The sequence below is a fragment of the Pezoporus wallicus genome, unplaced genomic scaffold (genome assembly GCF_028554395.1).
Source record: "Pezoporus wallicus isolate ANWC-B61680 ecotype Strahan unplaced genomic scaffold, APGP_CSIRO_Pwel_v1 contig_1438, whole genome shotgun sequence".
NCBI lineage: Eukaryota > Metazoa > Chordata > Aves > Psittaciformes > Psittacidae > Pezoporus > Pezoporus wallicus.
This window is the reverse complement of record NW_026638681.1, coordinates 2,979,048-3,005,321: the sequence shown is the minus strand read 5'-3', so window position 1 is coordinate 3,005,321 and position 26,274 is coordinate 2,979,048. Positions and strand designations below refer to the sequence as shown.

The 26,274-nt window shown below is 37.9% G+C and overlaps 1 protein-coding gene and 1 non-coding gene across 17 annotated transcripts in view; both read right to left on the bottom strand.

Moving 5' to 3' along the window:
- DMD (dystrophin) overlaps positions 1-26,274 on the bottom strand; it is a 1,199,681-nt gene that overhangs the window by 571,379 nt on the left and 602,028 nt on the right. For all 16 annotated transcript variants that reach the window (XM_057411860.1, XM_057411861.1, XM_057411863.1 and 13 more), the window contains one exon: positions 18,669-18,841. In XM_057411860.1, coding sequence (XP_057267843.1) covers positions 18,669-18,841 — 173 coding nt within the window. The remainder of the gene's footprint in view (positions 1-18,668; positions 18,842-26,274) is intronic.
- On the bottom strand, positions 25,796-25,959 carry LOC130600498 (U1 spliceosomal RNA). Its single transcript, XR_008972471.1, has one exon. It is a non-coding gene; the product is annotated as a U1 spliceosomal RNA (small nuclear RNA).

Genomic DNA, 26,274 nt, shown 5'->3' with positions numbered 1-26,274 from the left:
CACTCACAAAAAGTAATAAAACAAAGTTCCCAAGGTGACAGCTGAGTTAGAACAACTGAAACAAGCAGAGTGCCTGGTCAGTGAAGATATCACAGTGGCCTTGAGTAGCCTCACTTGGACTCACATCCCCTGCCCATGGGCCCAGGAGCCCAATTCCAGCTTAAGCCTGTGCCTGAGATGGGGCATATGGACCCTGGACCTATGCTGTAGTTTGCCTCCTGGAAGGACCTCTGTTTTCCACTCTGGTTTTTGGCATTATTTCCTGGCTGAACTCTGGACCCATATTATACTATTGCGTCCAGTCCTATCTGTGACCTCATCTCTTTTGTCTCCTCAATAAGCCCCCTGGGTGGACCCTGGTCCTGGTTTATCACTTTTTTGCCTCAGCTGGAATCATCCATGGACCCTGTTACTTGCACCCACTCAGGTCAGATACTGTGGAACTGTGCCCCAGTAAGGGCACTGCAGGTACTGAGGTCACCTTTGGCTCCTCGCTTATCCTCTCTTGTGGAAGAGTCTTACTCCTCCTGCTACCTGTAACAGGTATAACAAAGCTATTCCATTAGTTATTCCTGTTCTTTCTCTGTAAACAGGAAGGGAATATGGAGTACCTTATCAGCTTGTCATTCTTCAAAAGTGATAAGCAAACTGCTGCCATTTAGCCTAACTGGCAAGGAACCCTGATTGTGTCTCAGGATTTACATATGTGATAATAATGAAAGAACAATATTAAAAAAAGAAAAAAAAGGAGGAACAGAATAGCTTAGCTGCCTGGCTGTCTTGCACAAGATGGTAGTGTTGTTTTGAAGTTATACATAAAAGACAGAGAAAAAAGAGTTAAAATTGTAAAAAAAAAACAACAAAAAAAAAACAAAACAAAAAAAGACCCAACCAACCAACCAACTAAAAAAAAAACAACAAGAAAAGAAAAACAAAAATGAAACTTCTCTAAATTTTTCTCTGTGTGTTCACACATTAATGACTACGCAATTCAAAGTTAAGGTAGAGAATATCGTTGCATGGACTTTGATCAAAGTTGCAAATTTATATGATATAAAAATCTTGGCTAAAGCTAGGTCCTAGAAAGTTCCTAGGTGTTCCTTTTATTTTTTTCCAATATGACCTTCTCTTGCTCTATTCATGGACATAACATATTCAGGATTGCAGAAGCATGCACACTTCAGATGTTAACTATGTAGTAACCTTCACAAAAAATGTGTACCTCCTCTGTCTCTAGCAGAACCTTAGAGAGAATGGAGAGGCTAAACATAACACAGTCACCAGCTGTGCTAGTACAAAAGGCAAGCTGAATCAAGAAAGCCATTTTTAGCTTCAGTCTCACTTGTCTGGCTTCCATTTCAGCCCACAGAGAGATCAGGGGATCAGAGGCAGTTCACTGAGGTGTCCTAAATGACTATAAAATTTGATATATCATTTCTGCTCTGGCTTAGCATGTCATACAATGCCCAGATGCTGGCAAGAATTTCCTACATTACTGTTTCAACTTTTCTAGCAGCTACACTCAATGTTATCTATTCCACCTTTCTATGTTATTATGCCAGTCTCTTCTTTGCTTTAGCTGCTTTGGAGGAGGAGGACTCAATTAAGGGTTAAACGGAACCTGTTACTGAGGTAACCTGAATTGCTGAAGGAAAAGGATATGGTCACTGTGATTAGTTCCTACCTGTCTTTCACCAGACAAGATACTGCATCTTTGTCAGATTCTTGTCTGCAGTGAATATCATGGACTTTATTTCAAAAACTAAGTATCTGTAACTTCTGTTGATTTCTACTACAGAAGTAGATGTGAACTCTGAAAAAGACACGTAATAAAAAGGGTGAATCCAGAAGAGAATTGGGGACACAAGCTAACTGATAAGTCTCTTCCTATAAACGTTTTCATATATGATTGTACACTATTGCTCCACAGACCATAAGCTGAAATAAAAGTTTGTTGCAAAATGATTACTATCTCTTCAAGAATCATGAGTTCTAATCTTGTTTCCTACTGGTTTTAAAGTAGTGAAAACCCACTGAAAGCAGTGGAGTTGCTTCTGAGTTACAGTGCCATAAGAAAGAGAAGAATCAGCACTGGAAGCACAGAAGGCAAGTGGTTACAGTGGTTACTTGTATTTTCTTGCTATTGAACTATAGATTTCTTCCTCTTAGTCTACTATGCACAACTGCCCTCTCATTTTTACTAAGGAAAAAGACAAACCACACAGGTATTGTTTACAAATCTAATTGCATTTTCAGAAATGATTGGAGAACCGATGCTAAAACAACATCATGAACAGCTCAGCACATGCCACTGAGACTCCATACAGACATTAATATACTATGTGATTACTCTAGGGCAGACGTGTACACAATGTTCACACATTTCCTGAAAGCTTTATAGTTTTGGAAAGAAAGATGTTTGAGAATTGCATCAATTTTCTTCTCCTCTTTTTTTTTTTTTTAAATTTAAATAAGGAGGAAAAAAACCACCAAACAGAAAACATCATATGCTGTTCTTTGCATATCGATTACTCTTTCTTATAATTCAAAAATACTGACTTTGTATTTTGAATGAAAATTTGAGTAGGGAACACAACAGCTTCAGAGACTTAAAATGGTGACTGTAATAGTGTTTTATAGACATCGTGAGTGGATTTATGGTATAGCTAATAAAAACAAATTCATGTCTATCTATGTTCCCATCTTAGCGGTATCTAAACACTCTTGCTCAAAGTACTTTCACATTTTTACATCATGGCTCCTTCTAACCTTATCTTTGTGGAAGTCCCCCCTATACTGGGCAGAACTTTGAAAGTTCCTTGGCATTAGGAAGCAACCAAGGGATCTTGCTTGACCACTTACTTACAATTCATGTTCTTGCCTGGCTCTTTAGCAACCCACTTGGGAAAGAAAATGCAAGAGAAGTTGTCAGGCTTCCTGTAAAGCAGCTAGAAAATTTCTCCATTCTTAGTCTACATTCCCCTCTTCAACTTCATTTGCCATTAGGATTTTCCTCACCTTCAATGAGGAAAGGGGAGGGTTTTGTTTCCTAGTTTCATAGTAGAAAAGGCTTTCAGGCAGGAAAACACAAGAAAATACAGCAAAAATATTTTGTTCCTGAATTGGAAAATTCACATTTCATAGGATATTTTAACATAGGAAAAGTTGTTGTCTGGAAAAAAAGACAAGCTCATAAATTTACATATTCCCAGGAGAGAGAATTTAATGCTGTTTGGAAAGTCTTGCTTCAAGGTATATCAAAGGAGCTAAGTGGCCTTTTGTCCCTGGAGACTTGAGGGAATTCCAGCTTGTCAAGGTTCTTCCAGTCCATATTCTACAGTTATATTTAAGATCACCATGCCTTAGGGGTACTTCCCAGGTGGGCATCTTGGAAATAAACTCTTCCGTGCTATAGGATATGGAATATTATATATTTTATAGGATGCATAAAGACTTGGGGAATTGACCAACTGATCATGCATCAAAATTGGAAAGAAGAAATGTAATTTAAGTGGCATTGCTACTGTGACAGAGGATTTAAAGATAGTAAAGAGAACTGCTGGTCTGTTTAGTGTACTGCAGGGACAAAGACTCTCATGGTTATTAGAGGAATTTATTTCTAGGCTTGCAGACTCCCACAGTGTCTACTAAAGAGTATCAATTCAGAAATGCAGTAACATTTGCTCCTTTCCATTACTGCCAAACTTCAGTGCTTGTCATTAATCACCCTGACAATATGAAAATGTAACATTATACTGTTAAGTACTTCTATGCCTTCTGTTTTGTTACTGATCTACCATGCTGTCAGATGCTATAAAAACAAGCCAAGTACACAGTTGAGTGTAGTACAAAAGGAAACAAGAAAAATGCTTAAAGGAATCATAATTAAAATGTGCTTGAGCCTGGGGTATCTGTATTGGAGCTTTAAGATTTCTAACTTTATTTTCTTGCTTGATTATGTTAGAATAATGGCTTCTAAAAATATTCTTTGTAAGACCATAGCCAGTCTTTCTACTGTTTAGGAAATTCAGGAATACTTTGTTACATTCTAGAACATATAATGTAAATTCTTAATCCCACTGTTTCTACACTGAAATCAGAGGGAAGAAGGAAATAAGTCAGGAAGGATGGAAAAGCCTTAAAAAGCCCAGAGAAAAAGATTCTTGCAACAGTAGGTGTCTGGGCTACATTTTTGCTGTACGTGAAGGCCCGTGAATCTGAGAGAAAAAGAACAACTCGGTGATTCTCTACATTTACGTTTTATCTCAGCTTCCAGCTAGTCAGCGGGTATCTTGTATTCTGACAGAAAGAGAAAATCCACTGGAAAGACTGAGAAAGCAATTTTAGCTTTAGTTTGCTTTGCATACCGCTGAGACCACTTCCACTGCAAAACTGCCCTCTAGTGGGGCTCCCATAATGGTCCTGCAGTGGTTTACGAGCAATCCTCTGCGGCGCCTAATCCTGCGTTACAGACTGCCACTTCTCAGATACAACATGCAGAGAGCAAAGGAAAAAAAGGGAAAAAAAATTAAAAAAAAACAAAAACCCCAAACCCGAAAGTGAAGACTGCAGTCCTTTCTAAAGCAGGAAATAATCCATAACACATAGTATAGCCTGACAATACTTTCCCTACTCATTAAAATAAAAACAACTTCCAAACTCTTTGGTGTTTCTAACACCTGCTGTCAGAGTATTTCAGTCCCTCTGTAGGCTCATAAAGACCATACTTGAAAGAAATGGTCCTCATGTGGGTACAAGGCTGGGGTGGAATTTAAGATTATTTTCTTGGCAAATCAGAATATTTGTACCTGATGTTAAAAAAAGTATTTGAATACCATAGCTCTCCCTTTCTTATTTGTAAAATCACAATAACATATTATTGTAGTATGTTGTGAATTTGTGGTTTTTTTTCCAGGCTTGTGAGAGAAACTAAATCAGAAGCTAATAGGACTACATATGGAAATAATTTAAGAACTATCTAATATGTAAGAAAACATCTATCATTACTTGTATCTTTGCATGTCATCATTAGCTATATGTCATCTGAGTAGAAATGTCTTATGTTACACAGCCAGAAAACATTGCTGAAGGTTTGGTCAGAAAGCAGTAGTCCGGAACAAATCTCATGGGTCATGAGTGAGCAATATGTCTTGAGTGTCCCTACAATACCACAACTTAAAACTTGAATTGTGGAATGTGTACCATTTAAGAAGACATAATAGTGCATAACCTTACAAAAGGACAGAGTCTCATTTTGGATTATCAAAATATTCAACAAGGGTCTTGATGGTATTTACAGAAATTTGTTATTTTGGCAAAACCTCCAAATTATTTTGATCTCTATTATTTCTTAGTACTCCAGAGAAAGAAATTGCAATTATTATAGAATAGTTCTACATGCTGTAATAATATATACATAGTCTATATTGAATGCTGAGTCATGTTAATTGTTTTTTCAGCAAAAATTACTAAGAATTAAACAATTAAACCTTTTTTCCACTCTGTGGCCCTAAACATTCATCTCCTGAGTTAATGAATTCAGACATTTTACTGTTTCAGAATTCAATGGTGAGTCTGGAAGCTGAGATTTTGGCATACAATTCTGAGATAATGGGTGAAATCTGTGACACTTAATAAATACACAAATCTTAGTAATCTGAATTCTTTAAAATGTGCTGGTTTGTTCTAAATTACTATTGAAACTGTGAATTTATGGTGTTGCTTTTTGTTTTTTCTTTCTCTGATAACAGAAAAACAATCATTTCCTTCTACTTCAGGGAATATATGGCACAAATTGTTGGGTTTATGGTTGTTCAAAGAATACCTGGAATGTTCTTCAGCTACATTTTCCTTATATTTTACTTCTCAGTAACTATGCTAGCAGACAAAACATACAATTATTGGTAGTCTATATCGTTCTTTAGTGTATTCTTTATTTTATTTTATTTTTTAGAAAATTCAGTTTCATATTACAAAATTAATCCATAGTCCCTATGAATTCTTTCTCAAAAGATAAGGGATTATTGTGAGATACTGACTGATGGATTCACAGGACCTGATACTGTTTATATTTGCATTTTCAGGGGTGGGAAGGGAGGGCCAAGGGGGGAATCTCACTGCAAATAATATCAGTACACAAGGTAGAAATTCAATTCAAGTAGTTAGGATTACTGCAAAAGACAAACAGGAATAAGGAAAAAGAAATCTCTCCCCCCTTTGCCAGGAAGTAGCACAAGCCACTCATTTCTAAGGCTGGCACTAAACAACTGCCTAAACCTATGCTTAATTTTAAGCCAATGATTCCAGCTTACACATTTGGTATGTTTACATGTTTCACTTCAAGCTCTCTATTGTGGGCTCTCTAACGTAGACTAAATGTTCAGTTGCAATTGATGCGCATTAGGTACATTCTTGGAGAATATCTTCCAAATTTTTTTAATCTAACAGGAATCTAGTCCAGATGTTCCAAGAGCACTTCTCAGCAGCATAAATGAAATCATGGTGGGGACAATCAGAAGATCAGTTTCAAAAGCTCTTTTCTGATCTGAGCTAAAGAAGTAATGTGTCAGATGAATCACTTAAAGGCCTCCTATTGCCCACAAAGACTTCCCTAGCAGTGAGCACTTTTAAGCCCTATACCTCAAGACCAGGCTCTCAAAATCATACAGCTAAAGCTTTATGGCACCCTAGTGCTATGCATATATATATTTTAACCTGAACCTCTATATTTCCAGCTCTGCAGAATAAAATGCTGAGTTTGTCAATAAAATCTGGACCACAAGTTTTATAAAGATGAACACTTTCTTTACTGTTCCTGTCTTAAAATGGCTCCAACTACACAACCAATGTCTCTCAATCTGAGATGGACAAACTAAACTGGGGTGACTAGAAGCAGTTTCATACAGTTACACACACATATGTGTACAGAGGATTCAATGTATAACAATACACATTATACCTAGGAAAGCAAATTTACGGCTAAGAAAGCAGTTCTGCAGCCAGACATAGTACCTTTACAATAATAGCTAATAAAAATGGTAGAAAGATGCCCTTTGCTGAACAGTTATAAAGGAAAATCAAAGAGTATTTCTTTTGGAATTTTATTAACTAGAACTGACAATAAAGAATTTGCATGTTTGCAACAGTGAGTAAAATGATGAAGGATAAGAAGAATTTCAAGACATTTCAGGAAATGTTCATAGTTAGAAATGACATTGACATTTTTTGGTTTGTTGCTCTTCTGTAACACTTTTCAAATCTTTAGAACTTCAAGAAATCCAAGGCCACTCTTTGTTAAATAAGGCGGACAGATACCTCAGGACAACAGAACAATAACCTCTTATTATTAATGTATTCCAGAAGTCAGTATCAAGCAGATTCTAGACAGACACTGCAGGAAATCTTATGAATGAATGAGCCTTTAGACATCTTAAGAGAAACACTTATACCAGAAGGTCCCGATTTCTTTGCAGAGTTTTCTACCAGATGCACTACCTCCCTCATGTCAAATAAGTATTATCAGATTTCCTTTAAAAAAAAAAAAATCAAAAAACTTTAAAAAGAGTGAAAAAGATAATCGGCCAATAAAGAAAGGAGAAGTACTACCAGGGTCTCCCAGCCCTTTGTGCTTATAGGCATGGCTGGAGGAGAAGGGGAACTCCTAGAAGGCGATGATAAGTAAATCAAGAATTATGTTAGAGAATTCATACCATTGAAGTCCTTGTGACCAGAGAGGCTGCATCTCAGAATGCTGAGACAGCAGGCTGATATTTGGGAACACTGCTTGCTATCATCTCTGAAAGGATACCATTGGCTTTCTGGGCTGCAAGCACACACTGCAAGCTCATATCTAATTTTTCATCTACCAGTAACCCCAAGTCCTTCTGCACAGGGCTGCTCTCAAGCCATTCATCACCCATTAGGGTGAAATCAGGGGTGAAAATGTCAAAATGCTGAAGTATAGAGCTGCCATTCAGAAGAGCTAGATAGGCTGAAGGAGCAAGCCAGTAAAAGCCCTATGAAATTCAGCAAGGACAAATTTCAAAAGCTCCCTTCTGATCTGAACTAAAGAAGTAATATGTCAAATGAACCACTTAAAGGTCTCCTATTGCCCACAAAGAGCTCCCTAGCAGTGAGTGCACTTAAGCCGTATACCTAAAGGGCAGGCTTACAAAACCTTCATAGATCTAAGCTCTGGGAAGGAAGAGTCCCTTGCAACGGTACAGTTTGGGAACTGGTTGGCTGGGAAGCAGCTCTCATAAAAAGGATCTGGGGTCCTGTGAGCAGCAAGTGGGATATAAGACAGCAATGTGCCCTGTCAGCAAAGATAACCAAGTATATGCTGAGCTGCATTAGACAGCACAGCCAGAAGATTGAGAGAAAATATTACCCCTCTTCACTCAACACTCATTAGGCCACATCTAGAACACTGTGTCCAATTTGGGGCCTGCCAATACAAGATCTTTAACAAACTGGAGTGAGTTCAGCAAGGTATCACCATGAAAGTCATGGGGCTGGAGCTCTTGTTCTCTGAGGAAAGGCTGAGGGAACTGGGCAATGAGATGGCTTCAGTGAACCCAACAGCAGCCTTCCAACACCTATGAGGAGGTCATTGAGAAGATGCAGTAAGGCTCTTTCCAGGGGTGCATGCTGGGAGGATGAAAGACAAAAAGTATAATGAGAAATTAAAGGTTTTGACTAGATATAAGGAAACAAAAAAACAGAAAATTCACTATGAGGACAATCAAGCTGTTGAATGGGCTCCCAAGAGGTTTTGCTTGGGAGTCTCTGCTGTTTGAGGTCTTTAAAACCTACCTGGCTAAAGCCCTAAGCAATCCGGTCAACTGGTGGTGACCCTCCTTTGTGCAGCATGTTAGACTGGAAGAGTTCCTGAGAGGAATAATTCCTCTCTTCCGACCTGAATTATTCTGTGATTCCATGACACCAGTTCCGGAAATAAAAATCTCCTTTAAGTCACCATAGCTAAATCTTACATAACACTTTGATCAGCAGCTCAGGACAGACGAAAAACTAAGAAGCAAGGTGTAATCACATGGAGATAATTTGCCAAAAGGGATTCTAGTGATTTTTTTTTTCATTACTAACAGGCTAAGTAAATAAAAGATGTATTTCTTTCTATTTTTAACATTTTTATTTTTAAGGAAATGATACTTTGGTGACTGTGCTGGCCATCACTCATTTCCAACAATATATTTTCTAGTTTTTTTTTAGCCAATTTCAACCATATCTGACAGGGAAGTATCAGTCTCAAATATAACTGTAATTTTACAGGATTTTGAAAATTTGGTTGCTAGGGAGAAGAAAGAACACCCTATTTGTTTTACCATGCTGGAGAGAAAAGCAAAGGGTCACTGTGGTCCATTTGGTTTGGCATCTATATTCCCACCATTCAGTTAATACATGCATAGATCCAAAATATAGGTATGCTCTGCATTCTATAAGGAGCATATGTGATTTTTTGTTGTTGTTTCACAACCTTGGCACCCCACTTCTTTTTAATTTTGTTGCTGTCATAGAATGGACAGGAAGTACCAATCAGATCTTCTGCCCAAAACTGAGGCTATACAATCTTACAGTATTATCCTCATGTTGTCCTAATAGGTAATTGCCTCAAGGTCTTATTGAAGTTATTACTAAACCAAATTTTCCTGAGTCATATTAGGCATAATGATATACCAGAACAGCAAAATAATTGTCACTCTTACTCTATTTTAGTGTAACAACTTCAACCTCATGCTATGAATTACTCCCTCTTTTACTGGAAAAGCAACTGGACACTTAAGAAATTATATATTCCAGGAAGCAACAAGGAATATAGCGTCAGAAAGATATACGTACAGTGGTTCAACGATATAGTTTCCTGAGATAACAAAAAATCGAAAACAGGCATTTTGCTTACAGAAAATCTCTGGAATGCTTTGCTTCAATTTAAGAAGGGAATTTATTTTCTCTGTTAAATACAAAAATATTTATGGTTCCCCAGATAAATAAATACAAGACTAAATTAAACTAAAGGGCATAGATTACAAAATTAAACTAGCAATGTGCAGTGTATCTAGTGCTATAAGAATAAGCCAATGAAAATTGTTCATTTGTTTGTTTGTTTGTTTTCAGGTCAATTCCCATAATATTCTGGATCAAATTTGAAGTATCAACTGGTTTTGTCCAAACAACCTCAAACACTGGCTTGCCCTTCAAGAAAAGGAAATCTGAAAGCTGACCAACTCTGCTGAAATACTGAATGACACCAGGACAGAAGACTGTAAGTGTTAAAACTATTACTACTGAGTTCTATGATCATCACAAAACTTGCTGCTTTCTACTGAAAACATAATGTGTCTTCTTTGTCTGTTTGGCACTGAGGGGTATATTTAAAGTGTTTAATAAAAGAAAAAAATGCATTCAAACTGCCTTGAAGGAGGAAACAGAAAATTGTATTTATTAGATGATAGCTACAATATGAACACAGCTGAGAAATGACAGTGACGAAAATTGTACAAACCAGAAAATTGTAACTTCTGGCTTTAGCTACAGATATTAAAAGACTGGGCTCCCTCTACTGTCTAAAAATGCTCTCCCAAGAAGTATTTAAAGGTAGGTATACACTGCACTATGGTGACTAGAGAGCAGCAATACTTTAGAAAGCATCAAGGGAATTTTGCAAAGGATCTCACGTTAGTACATCCAGCATGTGGCAGACACAGTAGTAGGTCCTGCAACACCATCTTTCATTCAGTGTACAGTTGACCCAGATAAATATCTGCCCAGCTAAAAAAATTCTTGCACAGCACAATGTAATGATTCAATACCAACAGTGAAAACATACCTTAATTGTCAGCACTTACAGAAAGTAACAGTATTAATCACAAAGCTTCAGACCTGAGGCTATACCGCAACTGCCTTAGGCTATGCCTATATAGATGTATGCAGCTAAGCATGAACAAGCTCCGCCAGTGTTTTCAAACAGCTGGATACAAACCAGGACTATCTGGGGAATTACACAGCTGCACTAACATAGCATTGTCCCTAAAGCAAGTATATCCTGTGTTTCAGCTGGGTCTCATAGCTTCTGACACTGACCACAATATCATATTATCTTTCATATCTGACATGAAGGCCCATGACAGTTCATACCCAGACAGTTCAGAGCCAATTTGCTTCTGCCCATATTTGCCTTCATACATATTTGTATTCCCATAGCTCTACAGCTCACATATTCATGACTAAGCGGTAACAATTCCCAGACATTTCAGTGAATTTTTTCTATTTTGTTCAGCAGGAAAAGTCACTACAATAATTCTTGTATGAATGTAATGCATTTTTGTCACTGAGCTTTTTACAGTGAAGTTATGCTAAGTTATGCTTAAGTTTGAGACACATGAAATAGCAAATCTGCTGCAAGAATTAGATTACAGGACAACTGCCATGGAGCTATTTCTATGCAGTAAGTATAGTATGGAAATAAATTAATAACTAATGTTGGCTGTAAGAGTCAAGAATTATAAGCTGTCCCCATTCTGCATTTAAAAAATCTAGATGAATAATTTGAATTGCTGTGAAAGAAAGGGAAAAGAACAACAACATGTAACTAAGGTATGGTAGCTATTCTGAGATTAACATTAGAAAGGAAATAATTTCCTTCATTGACAATGAACTGATCTGTTCTGGTTTCCACTTTTATCTTGAATCTTGAGCCAAGGTTAAGTAAGTCTGATAACACAACTTACAACCTCAACAGAAATATGTGAGCAGGTACTCATAGATGAGGAGACAGCCACGATTTCTGCCTTTCTCTGAAAATACCTAGGCCTTAAACAAGTTGCTTTTCTCCCTGCACTGAAAGAAAGCCGGTAGCATTCATTCTTGTCATTAACTTTATCAGAGTTAAGGCAAGGAACAAAGAAATGCTGACTGGGCTTAGTGAAAAAGAGATATATAACAATATGTTTAGCTATAAATTAAATTGTATTTTTTTTTATTCTTTCGAGGTTAAGATTAATCTCCCCTAATTTTATCTATCTAAAAATAATGTGTATAGTCTTATCTCATCTCATCCCCCTGAAAAGTCAATGGACTCCTTATATACTGCAATTGTTAAACTGTGAAAGAATTGCCTGGGAGTATTTAATAGAGAAGGAATCTAGACAAGTACAGTAAAATAAATAACTAAAACTTGTATAGCTCAAGGCAGATCAGATGACCTATGTCTTCAATGACTTCTCATTTACAAAGCATTGTTGGTGTCACAGATGGAAACTGGGAATCCACAACTGAGAAACTTTATTCTTTCTAGGCGAATGAATAGATTACGTATAATACACATTTTTCATTAGGACTTATCAAGCTACTCAAATATGTGACAGATGTACTGCTGTCCAAAAGTTAAAATAATTCTTAGTATCAGCTTATTAACTAGCTCTTTATGGTTCGTTCCTGTTGCTATAAAAATTGTTATTTTTTTGTGACTTTTATAAAAGCCATCAATTTGTTTTGGCATCATTACAATGGATTTAGGATCTTTTCTAATATAAGACTAGCATATCACTTCTTTACTCCTTTCAGAATTACCAAGAAACACTTTGTAAAGCTATCTATCTGGTAGCAAATTCCCTACATTCTCTCAGAACCTTTATTTTTTAGTAGATTTCAGATTAATTAGAGGAATATTAATCTAGTCTATACTGTATGTGCTGGCAGTTAATTCTTTAAGACATGAAAAAGATAAAAATTAGTTGCCTGAAATTAATATGAGGGATCCATTAGAATTTTAATTCATGGTTAAGAAACAGTTTTGAAAATGTTCATGGTCTATAATATCTGTAAAATTTAACCATTTTGCTTTTAAATTAGATTCTTTTGAGTATTTTCTTGGCTTTTCTGCCTTGTGATTTGTTTGGGTTTTTTTAAGTATTTTATGTTCTTTGTGTGTGGTTTGCAACTGCTTTAGAAAAAAATTAAAATTAATGCATGGTTGTTCTTTTCTGGAAAAGTTCATTGCACTTTATTGATTTGATGACTTGAAAAATCATGGCAGGCAGGTAAAGTTCCCAATGACTGGAAAAAGGGAAATATAACCCCCATTTTTAAGAAGGGGAAATGGATGACCCAGAGAATTACAGACCAGTCAGTCTCACCTCTGTGCCTGGCAAAATCTTGGAGCAGATTCTCCTGGATGGCATGCTAAGGCCCATGAAAATCAACAAGGTGCTTGGTGACAGCCAGCATGGCTTCACTAAGGGGAAATCCTGCCTGACCAATTTGGGGGCCTTCTATGATGGGGCTACAGAACTGATGGACAGGGGTAGAGCAGTTGATGTCATCTACCTGGGCTTGTGGAAAGTGTTCAACACTGCCCCGCATGACATCCTTGTTGTTAAATTGGAGAGACATCAGTTTGATAGGTGGACTACACAGTGGATAAAGAACTGGCTGGATGGCCGCACACAAAGAGTTGTGGTCAATGGCTCAATGTCCAGCTGGAGACCAGTAACGAGTGGTGTCCCTCAGGGATCGGTGTTGGGACTGGTCTTGCTCAACATCTTCATCGCTGACTTGGACAGTGGGATTGAGTGCACCCTCAGCAAGTTTGCCGATGACACCAAGCTGTGTGGTTCGGTTGATACGCTGGAGGGAAGGAATGCCATCCAGAGGGACCTTAACACGCTTGTGAAGTGGGATGATGCCAACCTCATGAAGTTTAACCATGGCAAGTGCAAGGTCCTACACCTGGGTCGGAGCAATCCCAGGCACAGCTACAGGTTAGGCAGAGAAGAGATTCAGAGCAGCCCTGTGGAGAAGGACTTGGGGGTGTTGGTCGATGAGAAAATGAACATGAGCCAGCACTGTGCGCTTGCAGCCCAGAAAGGCAATCTTATCCTGGGCTGCATCAAAAGGAGAGTGACCAGCAGGTTGAAGGAGGTGATCCTGCCCCTCTACTCTGCTCTTGTGAGACCTCACCTGGAGTACTGCGTGCAGTTCTGGTGTCCTCAACATAAAAAAGGACATGGAACTGTTGGAACAAGTCCAGAGAACAGCCATGAGGATGATCAGGGGATTGGAGCACTTCCTGCATGAAGATAGGCTGAGAAAGCTGTGGCTGGAGAAAAGAAGGCTGCGTGGAGACCTCATAGCAGCCTTCCAGTATCTGAAGGGGGGCTACAGGGATGCTGGAGAGGGACTCTTCTTTAGGGACTGTAGCAACAGGACAAGGGGTAACAGGTTAAAACTTCAACAGGGGAAGTTTAGATTGGATATAAGGAGGAAATTCTTTCCTGTTAGGGTGGTGAGGCACTGGAATAAGTTGCCCAGCGAGGTTGTGAATGCTCCATCCCTGGCAGTGTTGAAGACCAGGTTGGAAGAGGCCTTGGGTGATATGGTTTAGTGTGAGGTGTCCCTGCCCATGGCAGGGGGGTTGGAACTTGATGATCTTAAGCTCCTTTTCAACCCTAAATATTCTATTTTGCTATGATTCTATGATCTTAAGTTCCTTTCCAACCCTAACTATTCTATGAGTCTATGATCTTATGATGACTTCTGGCACTGTTAGAAATGAACACTTTTAGTGAGCTCGTGCTGTTCACAGAAAGAAGACTGAGGCAGACATATTCTTGGAAGACTGTGTCCTGAGAAAAGAAACAGTGCCTTTGAGAAGTAGTAAGTTGATAAGTTATAAGCGATATAAGACATTCATTTATGATCTATTTTATATTATTTACTGATTTGTTTTTTCAAATATTATGTGTTCTAACTGAAGTTATATAGGGACCTGGTGTTAGCATCAGTTCATAAAAAGTCATGATTAATATAAAAAAAACAGTATCTAAAGCTGCTGCAAATATGGTTAAAATCTGGTACATGACATGAAATCTGAATGGTTATTCTTACCAGCACTGTAATAGAACTCCCTTACAAAATTTAGATTATGTTATCTTAATACAACTATTGGAAAATGTTTTACTTAAGTGTTTTACTTAAAAATTAGTCAGTTGAAGACTAATGTTTCAATGAGTTTGTGAAAAGAATAAAACAATGCATTCATCCTAGCTTCTAATACAACCAAGAGTACACTAGCATAAGCACAGCATTTTTACTTACACTTTTCCAGTGAAATATTGCCTTTTAGCTTATAGTAATCACAGTATAAGCACTTGTTTAAATACAGGAAACATGCTAAAAGGACAATATGAAACAAGTTTTCAGATACTGTAGAAGAACTAGCCTTGTAAAGCTATTTGAATATCTACCATAACAATGAATTTCTGTCAAACTGACACATGACCTATTGTAAAACTAACTAAAAATCTATTTTGATTTCTAATTAAAAGGAACTCACTATAAAGTTAATTACAAACTATCTAGAAATTAATAAGGTCTTCCAGGAGTTCTATTTCACATTAAAAAAAATCAACATGAATGTTTCTATTGATTTATATGAAATCCAGAGTAAGCTCTCTGTTTGTAACTACATGGGTAAGGAAAGTTGTTTTGTTCTTCCATCATCGTGATAGTTGACTTTGAATTTACTTAAAGTTCCATGCTATTACAACCCTTTGATTTTCTAAGACCAATATTCAGAAATGAACATATATATAGTACATCTGTAACCTTTCAAACATGGCATACTCACATTGACTTAGACACACTCTCTTGAAAGCAAGAGAGAGCTCCAATAATAAATCAAAATCTGTCCTAAACCATCACCTTCACTAGTGTGTCATCTCACAAACACAGCTCCATCTATTTCTCAAAGGCAGACTTACATGGATACTTTCACCCCTTAAGGACTCCAGCTGCTAGAAGCAAAATGCTAAAGGCTATATTGTCTTCCTTCATTTCCTCCCTGGCATTTGTGTGCAGTCCAAATGCACTTCTCAAAACTGCAGAAGCTATATCAATCACCTCAGAGTTCAAACAAAACCACTGAAACAGTAGTAGAAACATAGTAAGACAGACACCACAGACAAAAAATTTAAAACAAAAACAAACGCATGAAATTCCAGACAGCAGTCAAGCTTATCATCAGCTTGAGTTGCTGTCCATCATACTATAAGAGGATGACTCCCCTAGGCAAATGCCAGCTGGAGAGTAGTCATACTTTACACTTCTCTAGTGCCTATATCTGATGACCTCGAAATACTTGACAAATATTAATTCATTTCACTTCAGAACGTTTTCTGCTGCTGGCTAAATATCACTGTAGTCTAAATAAGGGACAACTGATTGGCAGTCCTGGTGGTCCAAGCTTTCAGCTAACCATAAATCACTCTACTTTCTATGTACTAATGGTAGAAAATGCATGGGAAGATTCCAAAGGTTTCTCAGAGCTTGGTCTGTTGTACCAGTAAGGGTTTGGAGAAAGCCAGTCTTGGGGAAAGCACAACAGAAATATGCCCGCCTTTTATTATCCTTGTGAGCAGCTTGGCTCTAGTCTCTGCTTCTAACTTACGTACCCTTCATATTTGTACATGGCATCATGACAACCAGAAGAATTTATTTTACTAAACCAGATTTAGGCTTAGTATTTAAAAAAAGTACTGCACATGGGAGAATCTGGAAACCAGATTATAAATCCATCTCAGTTTCTTACACTTACAACTTAAATGTTGAGACAAAGCAGAGATGACATGAAGATTACTGAATTTTATCTTTTACTATGATTCTCTCTATTATTTTATTTAAGCTTTGCCCTCTTTTTCTCCGGTAACCTAAAAACAAAGTTAGTGACTGGCTGACAGTTGAAATAATATTTCTGTACAAATCTGCAAAGTGACAGTAGTTAACCAATAAGCCTAAACAAAGAAAACACAGAAGTTGCCAAGGGCAAAATCAGTTCAGTATAAGACCATAGGAAGGTTTTATTTTCTTAGAGTCACTGCTTACATGTTTAGATTCATGTCTCTTCCTACTACACAACACAATCATTATTTGAACATTAAGCTAAAACCATGAGAATTATTCCGAAAAAAAGCCAAGTAAGACTAGTTTCTGAGTTGTTTTTGCAGTCATCATATCAAATGAAACTTTGAATGTCAAGTTTTCAGTGTTGTCTGAAGAGCCAATTTTGTAAAATTCCTATGAACGGACAATTTCAGTAAATGAAACCAGTCATATATATTTAACGATCTTCCTGACCAGATTAATGTTTTACATTCTCAGAAGAACTGCAAGGAGTCTTAAGAAAATCACAGAATGCTTTTGGTTGGAAGGGACCTTAAGGATCACCTAACTCCAATCTCTCAGCCATGGGCATGGACACCTTCCATTAGGCCAGGTTGCTCAAAGCCCCGTGAAACCTGACCTTAAACACTTCCAGGCATTGGGCAGCCACAACTTCTCTGGGCAACCTGTTCCACTGTCTCACCATTCTCACAGTAATTTTTTTTTCTCATAACTAATCTAAATCTACCCTCTTTCAGTTTAAAGCTATTCCCCCTTGTCCTGTCACTAATTGCTCTTGTAAGATGTTCCTCTCAGGATTTCTTGTAGGCCCCATTTAGGTACTGAAAGGCTGCTCTAAGTTCTCCCTGGAGCCTTCTCTTCTCCAGCCTGTCACAGGAGATGTGCTCCAGCCATCTGATAATCTTCAGGGCCCTCTTCTGGACTCACTCCAACAGGTCCACATCCTTCCTATGCTGGGGGCCCTAGAGCTGAGTGGGGTCTCACAAGAGCAGAATAGAAAGGCAGAATCACTTCCCTCAACCTGCTGATTCTGTGGTAATTCAATAAATGCTTGAAACTATGACTTTCTTTTTAAGTCGAACTTATTTGTTAACTTTTAGATTACTGATATTGAAAACAAGTATAATGCATAATACACATAATAGAAATTTCTGTATCAATGCCAGTATCTCAGCTACTTAAAAAATTGAAAGAGGAAGTGGGCATTTTATTGCACAATGCCAAAAATTTTAAGCATCAGATATCTACTGTGGAGTATAAATAAATTACTGGATTGTTACTCTCTAATATGCTACTAACATAAGCCATGTCTGAATTAAAAAATTAGGTTTGGCTATATTTTGCACCATAATATGATTCCCAGATTACAAACATCAGAAATACTATGCCAGGAGAAAAATAATACTAGGTATTATAGGGTATTGTAGGAGATCACATCTTTATTTATTATCATTTTAATGCCTTTCTATATTTCTCTTGATTGTTCTGCCCTGTCATATAATATCTAATATACAGATATATAAAGATGACACTGGATTTAGAGTTGCTAACAATTATACATAAACTGAGAAATGCTCTTCAAACTCATAAATCCTCTGCAATTAAAAGGGATTTTATCCTGATGCAGCTATCACAGATTCAAATCAAGAGTACAGGTACAAAAGACTAAATGCCAGATACTATCTTAGGGTAAAGGAATGTCAGTTATAATGACATGGGAATATATACCCAATATCATGCTAGATTTTGGTCCAATGCAAGTGGTAGTTGGTCAAAATATATTCAATTTTACAAGTTTTCTCATAAATTATATTACAATTCCTTATAAACATTGATAGTTACAGGAAAGTATCATTCGAGACTTTAAAAGGCATTTCCACCAAAAAAAAGACAACTAGGAAACAATCACCAACAGCAGGTCAAATACTAATAGATGCCAACAAAAATAGCAATTTTTAAAAGTTACTTACGCCTGTCGGTCCCTGTACATCTTGTTAACTTTTTCCCATTGAAGATTAAGCTGAGTCATCTTTTCTTGTATATTTGCTGCTTCCCTTGGTGTAGCACTTTGCAAAGCTGGCATCTTCTTTTTGTTAATAATGTCTACATGACCCAGCAGTCTCTCCAGGCTATCTTTAATGCTCTGTAATATTAAGAGTTTAGAAAAGTAAAGCATTTTTTTAATAAATAAATAAGAAAATGTTCATAAGTAAAAGAAACAGTGGGAAAATACTAATTTAACATTAGCTTTGAAAATTATAAGAGTTTTATAATAACCAGGTAATAATGACTGAATGTCCATCCTTTCTCTGAAGTCATAATAAACTGAATCTGAGAAATCTGGAGGGGAAGCAAAGTGCTACTGTCTTCAGTCACTCATTAATTCCTCTGCACCAAGGTTATATCTGTTTCAACCTACATTCTTCTTAAGAAGCAGAACAAATTCCTATTTTACAGACTTATCTTTATGTGTTCTTTAATTATTTTGCTGTTTATACTTCACTTTTATACTTGTTTCAGCAAATATTAAACAGATATCAAAGTAACAACATTAAAAGATTACTTTGTCAGGTATCGTTAGTTTTGCCTTTTGCTGGATTTCCTTCACCCAACATTCACCACTCTTCCAGTACCCAGTTCTTTGTTGTTTCACCAAAACACTTTGCAGTACACTTTCCTAACAGTACAATGCCAAGTTTTAGAAGACCATAAGGAAGATAAACTGATCCTACTCTGGACCTTTAACATCTTTATAATGTGTGAAATCATTTAAAACTCCATACAGTGTCAGTGTACATTAATAAACTATTTACCGACCTGTTCAGTTCCATGACTGAATTATACAGGTTTTCTTTCTGCCCTATAAAGCAATACATAAATATGCTGTTTATATCTATTCTGCAAATGTCTCTCTTTCTACTAAATCCTTTAGGATCATCTGAATGGCTGAATTTGTTAGAAACCCCAATGCTGAGGAAATATATTGTTACAAAATGTGTACCGACTAAATGATAAAAGCATTAAATGTACAACAAGTACTTAGCAGAGACATACTCCTTGTGAATCAAGACTTATAATGAAATCCTCAAGCACATTTCAGACTACCATCGATACAGGCATAGTTTGGTGCTTCTTTGATTTCCTTGTTCTTTATCAGAAAGACAACACAAATATATTTTTTTTTAATCAATCAAAACCTATGAGCTACATAAGTTTACTGTTCAGCCACATATTATATCACAAAAAAAAAAGCAGGTTTTGGACGAAAAATATGCCTTTTATGCAACTGATTTATACAGGTGCCATTTATTTACAGTCCTGGTAACATACACCATATGTAGCATTACCAGAGGAAACACAAGCAAAAAAAAAGTTTGTGAAATGCACTTATTAATTCTTTAAATTTTCATTTCTGTTTCTTGTAGGTGGCCTCTTCCAGCCTCAGTGCAACAAAGCAACACATGTCCTGTTCCAGGGATTCTATTTTTTTCAGTTTGGGATTTGTGTTAGGAAGAAAAATGCTCTCATGATTCCTTACAACGGTGAATTTTGAACAATACGTCTTGCTGCCTGAATATAATGCAGCCAGGCATAAAAAAATTCAAATGTCTTGGATTGATGATTGCATCAATTTGATTTTAGCCTGAAGTTAGACTTTCTTTCCCTAAAGTTTTTAAAGTCAAGATTTTCTCCTTTTCTCTAATGAAATGTCAACAACTATAAGATATTCAGCATTTGAAACAACAATATGGATGATGTAGATGCAAACAGAGTTCAAAATAAATCGTAATAGACAAAGCATCTGATACACCAACGAACCACTAAAAGCCTCAGATAATTCTTGAGGTAGGCATATTCAAACAGCACTGTAATAATAGAAGTCTCCCTACTCCATTTGGTGTCATAATATTTAGCCATTTCTTACCATTCCTGCTTTTTAATTAATTCTTAATAGAGCCATGTATGTCTCACTGAAACTGCAGCGCAAAGAAAGGAATATTATGTGGATAAAAATCTAAAGCCATATTAATCTTTTACCATAGAATCACTGAATAATTTGGATTGGAAGGGAACTTAAAAGGTCATTCAGTCAACCCCCTGCAATGAGCAGGGACATCTTCAGCTAGATCAGCCTGCTCAGAGCCCTGTCCAGCCTGACCCTGAATGTTTCCAGGTTTGGGTTGGAAGGGAACTTCAAAGACCCTCTAGTCCAACTCCCTGTCATGGGCAGAGGCACCTTTCACTAGATCAGGTTTCTCAAAGTCCTATCCATCCTGACCTTGGATGCTTGAACAATGACGGGCCATCTGCAGCTTCTGTGAGCAACCTTTCTCCAGCTATTTCTTCAAACTCCCTAACTTCCAGCACCAACACCTAGAACTCTTTTAACTGTGTTCCCATCCCTTATTCCTTCTGAAATATGTAAGCCTCCGAATGAATATTGCAAACTCCTAGCTGAGAATTTATCAGATCAACTGACCAAAGAGTCTCATTTTTGTTTAACACAAAAAAGTCCTTCATTTGCTGTATACAACTCTGCAGTAGCTTTGTTCCTGGGATAAGGGTGAATACTGATTTGATAGATTCATGAGAAGTACAAATTGCCACCTTGTATGCAAGAAGCATTTTCACACTACCAGGACTTTTGAAAGGAGGCAGTGATGAAAGGCTGTTATTTTGAAGCAAGCAGAAAAATCAGGAATGTTAGAAAAGCAAACAAAAAATAAAATAAAATTACCCTCTAACACTGCCATGGTCTGATTAAACCCTGTAGGTACAATCTGATGGTTTTATTTTAACATATAGATATATAAACCAAACCCAGATTTGCCTTTCCTTCACTTGTGAAGAGTAGGCATCAGATTTGAAGTAATACAGGAAAGATTTTGGAAGTTATAATGTACCAGAATAGAAGAAAAAAGACCATTAGCATGTGTGGAGTCTTTGACCTGTTGTCATGACAAATGAACCTATTCAAAGAGACCCTCAGCCATTCTCTCACATGGATTAAGACAGGCATGGGAAGTCAGCACCTATGTTTTATTTCCCCGTGGATGGTTAGGAATACAAATGATGTAGTTATTTAGGTACAACAGCATCTGTCTAAGCATACAAGATCCAAAGGGGTTGTTAAAGAAAATAAAAGATGCACTAAGCATTAACAAGAGCAGTATTCCGTCACATTATTTTTGATTTCCCTGCATCTCCACTAAATTTGAAGTCTCAGATATATAAATTGTGTTTGGTAATACAAATTAAAGAAGAATTGTTTTTTTATTAGTTTCAGCAGGAGACAGAAACACGGCCAATTCAATTTTGAAAAAGACAAAAAAAAAAAAGGCATGATAAACTACATTTTCATCTATTTTAACTACAACTAGCTAAAAAAAAAAACAAAACAACTTTGCTTGTTTGATATCTTGCTCACCTAATTTGAAGCGTCTTTTACATGCCAACACATTACAAAAAGGATGAAAGAGATCAATCCTGCAGGCCTCCCATCATTAGAATAATCTCAGCTGTACAAGCTGAAGTCAGAGAACATTCTTGTGGTAACACCTTTTACAGCTAAAAAAAATAAATATTCCTTTTCCTCTTTGAAATAGCTTGTTGCTTTAAAAAAAAACAGTATTTTCAGATAATACCTTTAAAAAAGACATTTATGATCGTTCATCATAAAAAGAAACTATTTGAACAGTCTAGTAATCACAAATTGTAACAATTTAAATGTAGTTCAAAGGGTAGTTTTACTTAGGAAAACTTCACACCAAGACTTTACTCCTCATCTTAAAGGTTTATTAGTATTATCTGAGGTGGTATATTCCTTTCTAATGGCTCTTTGTCAGAAATAACGACACCTGACATTTATATCCTGAATACAATATTCACTTAATAAAAAATAAAAAATCACAGCTGCAGTTCACTTTGGGTTTTTTTCTTGTGTTTGTTTGGTTGGTTTGTGTGTTGTTTTCTTTTTTTTGTGTGTGTGTGTATGCTCATTTTTTTGGAAGGAATTCAGTTTCTATTCAGCATTTATGAATTCTTCTGATTTTATTAATGGACTTCAGTTTTTTCTTTTAAACACATCATCCACACCCTCTCCTTGTTAAATATATGGTTTACAATTCTACTGTAATGAATTTGATTTAAAATTAGTATTTTAGAACTATGGGGATAACAGAGGGTACTGGTATATTAGTACTAGCATGAAGTGACAGAGAGATAATTCTCCAAATCCTTCCAAATTACTTGAGAAATATTTTTAAAACAGTAACTATTTAAGACAAAGACTGAATTCTTCTTTAAATGAGAAAATGTGGTTATCATTTTATAACCATTTAAAGTTATTACACTGTATTTACTATTTTGTCATATATAAGACTGAAAATCCTTATGAAAATGCGACAGCAATGCTCTGACATAATTGCATACAAAACCCCCACACAAACAAAAGCAAAAAAAATACTTTGGGTACTTAAAGCTCTAGGGCAAATACTACAATATTTTAGTCTATGGAAAAAAAAAAAAAAAAAAGGAAACATTCCATAAGCCCCTTATGACTAGTAATTTGAATGTACAGGTCCTGAGAAACATTAACTTACATTTAGCAGACTAAACGAAATACTTGTAAATAGAAAGAGAATGGCACATGTCTTGTCTCTGTGATGATTCCCAATAAGGAAAAATTCCAGTACCAGTAAAAGGCTTCCCAGGGAAGTGATGGAATCACCGTCCCTGGAAGTGTTCAGAAAATGTGCAGATGAAGCCCTTAGTGACATGGCTTAGTGGCGGTCTTGGCAGTCGTGGGGTAATGGTTGGACTTTATGGTCTTAAAGGTTTTTTTCCAACCTAGTTAATTCTATGATTCTAAGGAACATATTTCCTGCCTTGTCAGCAGTCTATCGTCTGGCGCAAAAGCTGGATGGATCTGTATCATTACTGAATAATCTTGTTTGATTTCACAGTATCACAGTATCACAGTATGTTAGAGATTGGAAGGGACCTCGAAAGATCATCTAGTCCAATCCCCCTGCCGGAGCAGGAACACCTGGCTCCATCCTTGTGACACTCCCCCTTTATATATTTATATACACTAATAAGGTCACCCGTCAGTCTCCTCTTCTCTAAACTATAGAGACCCAGCTCCCTCAGTCTTTCCTCATAAGGGAGATGCTCCAATCCCTTAATCATCTTCGTTGCCCTGCGCTGGACTCTCTCCAGCAGGTCCCTGTCCTTCTTGAACTGAGGGGCCCAGAACTGGACACAATACTCCAGATGCGGTCTCACCAGGGGGAGGACCTCTCTCGACCTACTAACCACCCCCTTCTAATACACCCCAGGATGCCATTGGCCTTCTTGGCCACAAGGGCACAGTGTTGGCTCATGGTCATCCTGTCGTCCACTAGGACCCCCAGGTCCCTCTCCCCTACACTGCTCTCTAACAGGTCGTTCCCCAACCTATACTGGAACCTGGGGTTGTTCCTGCCCAGATGCAGGACTCTACACTTTCCCTTGTTATATTTCATCAAGTGAGTCCCTGCCCAACTCTCCAGCCTGTCCAGGTCTCGCTGGATGGCAGCACAGCCTTCTGGCGTGTCAGCCACTCCTCCCAGCTTAGTGTCATCAGCAAACTTGCTGATAGTACACTCAATTCCCTCATCTAAATCATTGATGAATATATTAAATAATACCGGTCCCAGTACTGACCCTTGAGGCACTCCAGCATAACATCTCACACTCAGCATTCCTTACTCAGGTCTACCTAAATCTTGTTTTTATATGCTCAGGCCATGGATAATTAAGGTATCACAGTATCACAGTATGCTAGAGATTGGAAGGGACCTCAAAAGATCATCTAGTCCAATCCCCTGCCGGAGCAGGAACACCTAAATAAGTTTACACAGGAATGTGTCCAGGCGAGTATTGAATGTCTCCAGGGAAGGAGACTTCACAACCTCCCTGGGCAGCCTGTTCTAGTGTTCCATCACCCTCACTGAGAAGAAGTTTCTTCTCAAGTTTAAGTGGAACCTCTTGTGTTCCAGTTTGTACCCATTACCCCTTGTCCTATCATTGTTTGCCACTGAGTAGAGCCTGGCTCCATCCTTGTGACACTCCCCCTTTATATATTTATATACACTAATAAGGTCACCCGTCAGTCTCCTCTTCTCTAAACTATAGAGACCCAGCTCCCTCAGTCTTTCCTCATAAGGGAGATGCTCCAATCCCTTAATCATGTTTGTTGCCCTGTGCTGGACTCTCTCCAGCAGGTCCCTGTTCTTCTTGAACTGAGGGGCCCAGAACTGCACACAATATTCCAGATGCGGTCTCGCCAGGGCAGAGTAGAGGGGAAGGAGGACCTCTCTCGACCTACTAACCACCCCCTTCTAATACACCCCAGGATGCCACTGGCCTTCTTGGCCACAAGGGCACAGTGTTGGCTCATGGTCATCCTGTCGTCCACTAGGACCCCCAGGTCCCTCTCCCCTACACTGCTCTCTAACAGGTCGTTCCCCAACCTATACTGGAACCTGGGGTTGTTCCTGCCCAGATGCAGGACTCTACACTTTCCCTTGTTATATTTCATCAAGTTATTCCCTGCCCAACTCTCCAGCCTGTCCAGGTCTCGCTGGATGGCAGCACAGCCTTCTGGCGAGTCAGCCACTCCTCCCAGCTTAGTGTCATCAGCAAACTTGCTGATAGTACACTCAATAACCAGCTGTTATCAAAGAATCCAAAGCCCTGCCTCTAGCACCATTCTCAAAGCCAATCGTTTATGGACTGAATCTTCCCATTCCTTCCCACATCATCAGTGGAAGATGGAAGGAGTGAGGCGAAGGTCACTTGAGCCCCAGACTCTTTCACCATCCACCCCAAGGCCCTGTAGTCTTTCTTCATCCCCCTCAGACTGCGGGAAGCAGCTTCCCCCTCACCTGTCTGGAAGACCAGCAGCGGGTAGTAGTCTGTCGGGTGCACCAGGTTGGGGAGCGCCCTAGTGATATCCCTGATCCGGACTCCAGGCAGACTACACACTTCCCTATGATGAGGATCAACTCTGCATATCGGGCCCTCTGTTCCCCTCAGAAGGGGAAAAAAAAAAAAAAAAAAAGCGCGAATGCAGTCCCCCACTACCACAAATTATGCAGTCAAGTTTCCCGCATTTGGGGAAATAGCAGAGGTCAGCACACCCGGAGTGCAAGGGATGAGCCTCGCCCTGGGAAAACCACCTGCTTGATCATGGTGTCTCCCCTGCCAGGTAAGTATACGCTGTTATTAATCTGTGTATAAGAAATATCAAAGGATAAAAACATAAAATGCCTCTAAATTATCCAAGATGATTTCCCTTGAACATAAAGGAGGCAGCATCTTCACAAAACCTCATTCATGACAAAAATTTTGCAGATTTAAAGAAGAGGAGAAAATGCAATAGAAATATTAAAACCTGCCAGGACACACTTAAGCACTTAAGTAACCTTCTTTTTAGTAGGTCTGAATATCAGCTCAACTCATCCACCCGAAAAGGAATGAACTGTGTTTGCGTTATCAACTGAAGAATAATACTATGTGCCTACATATATT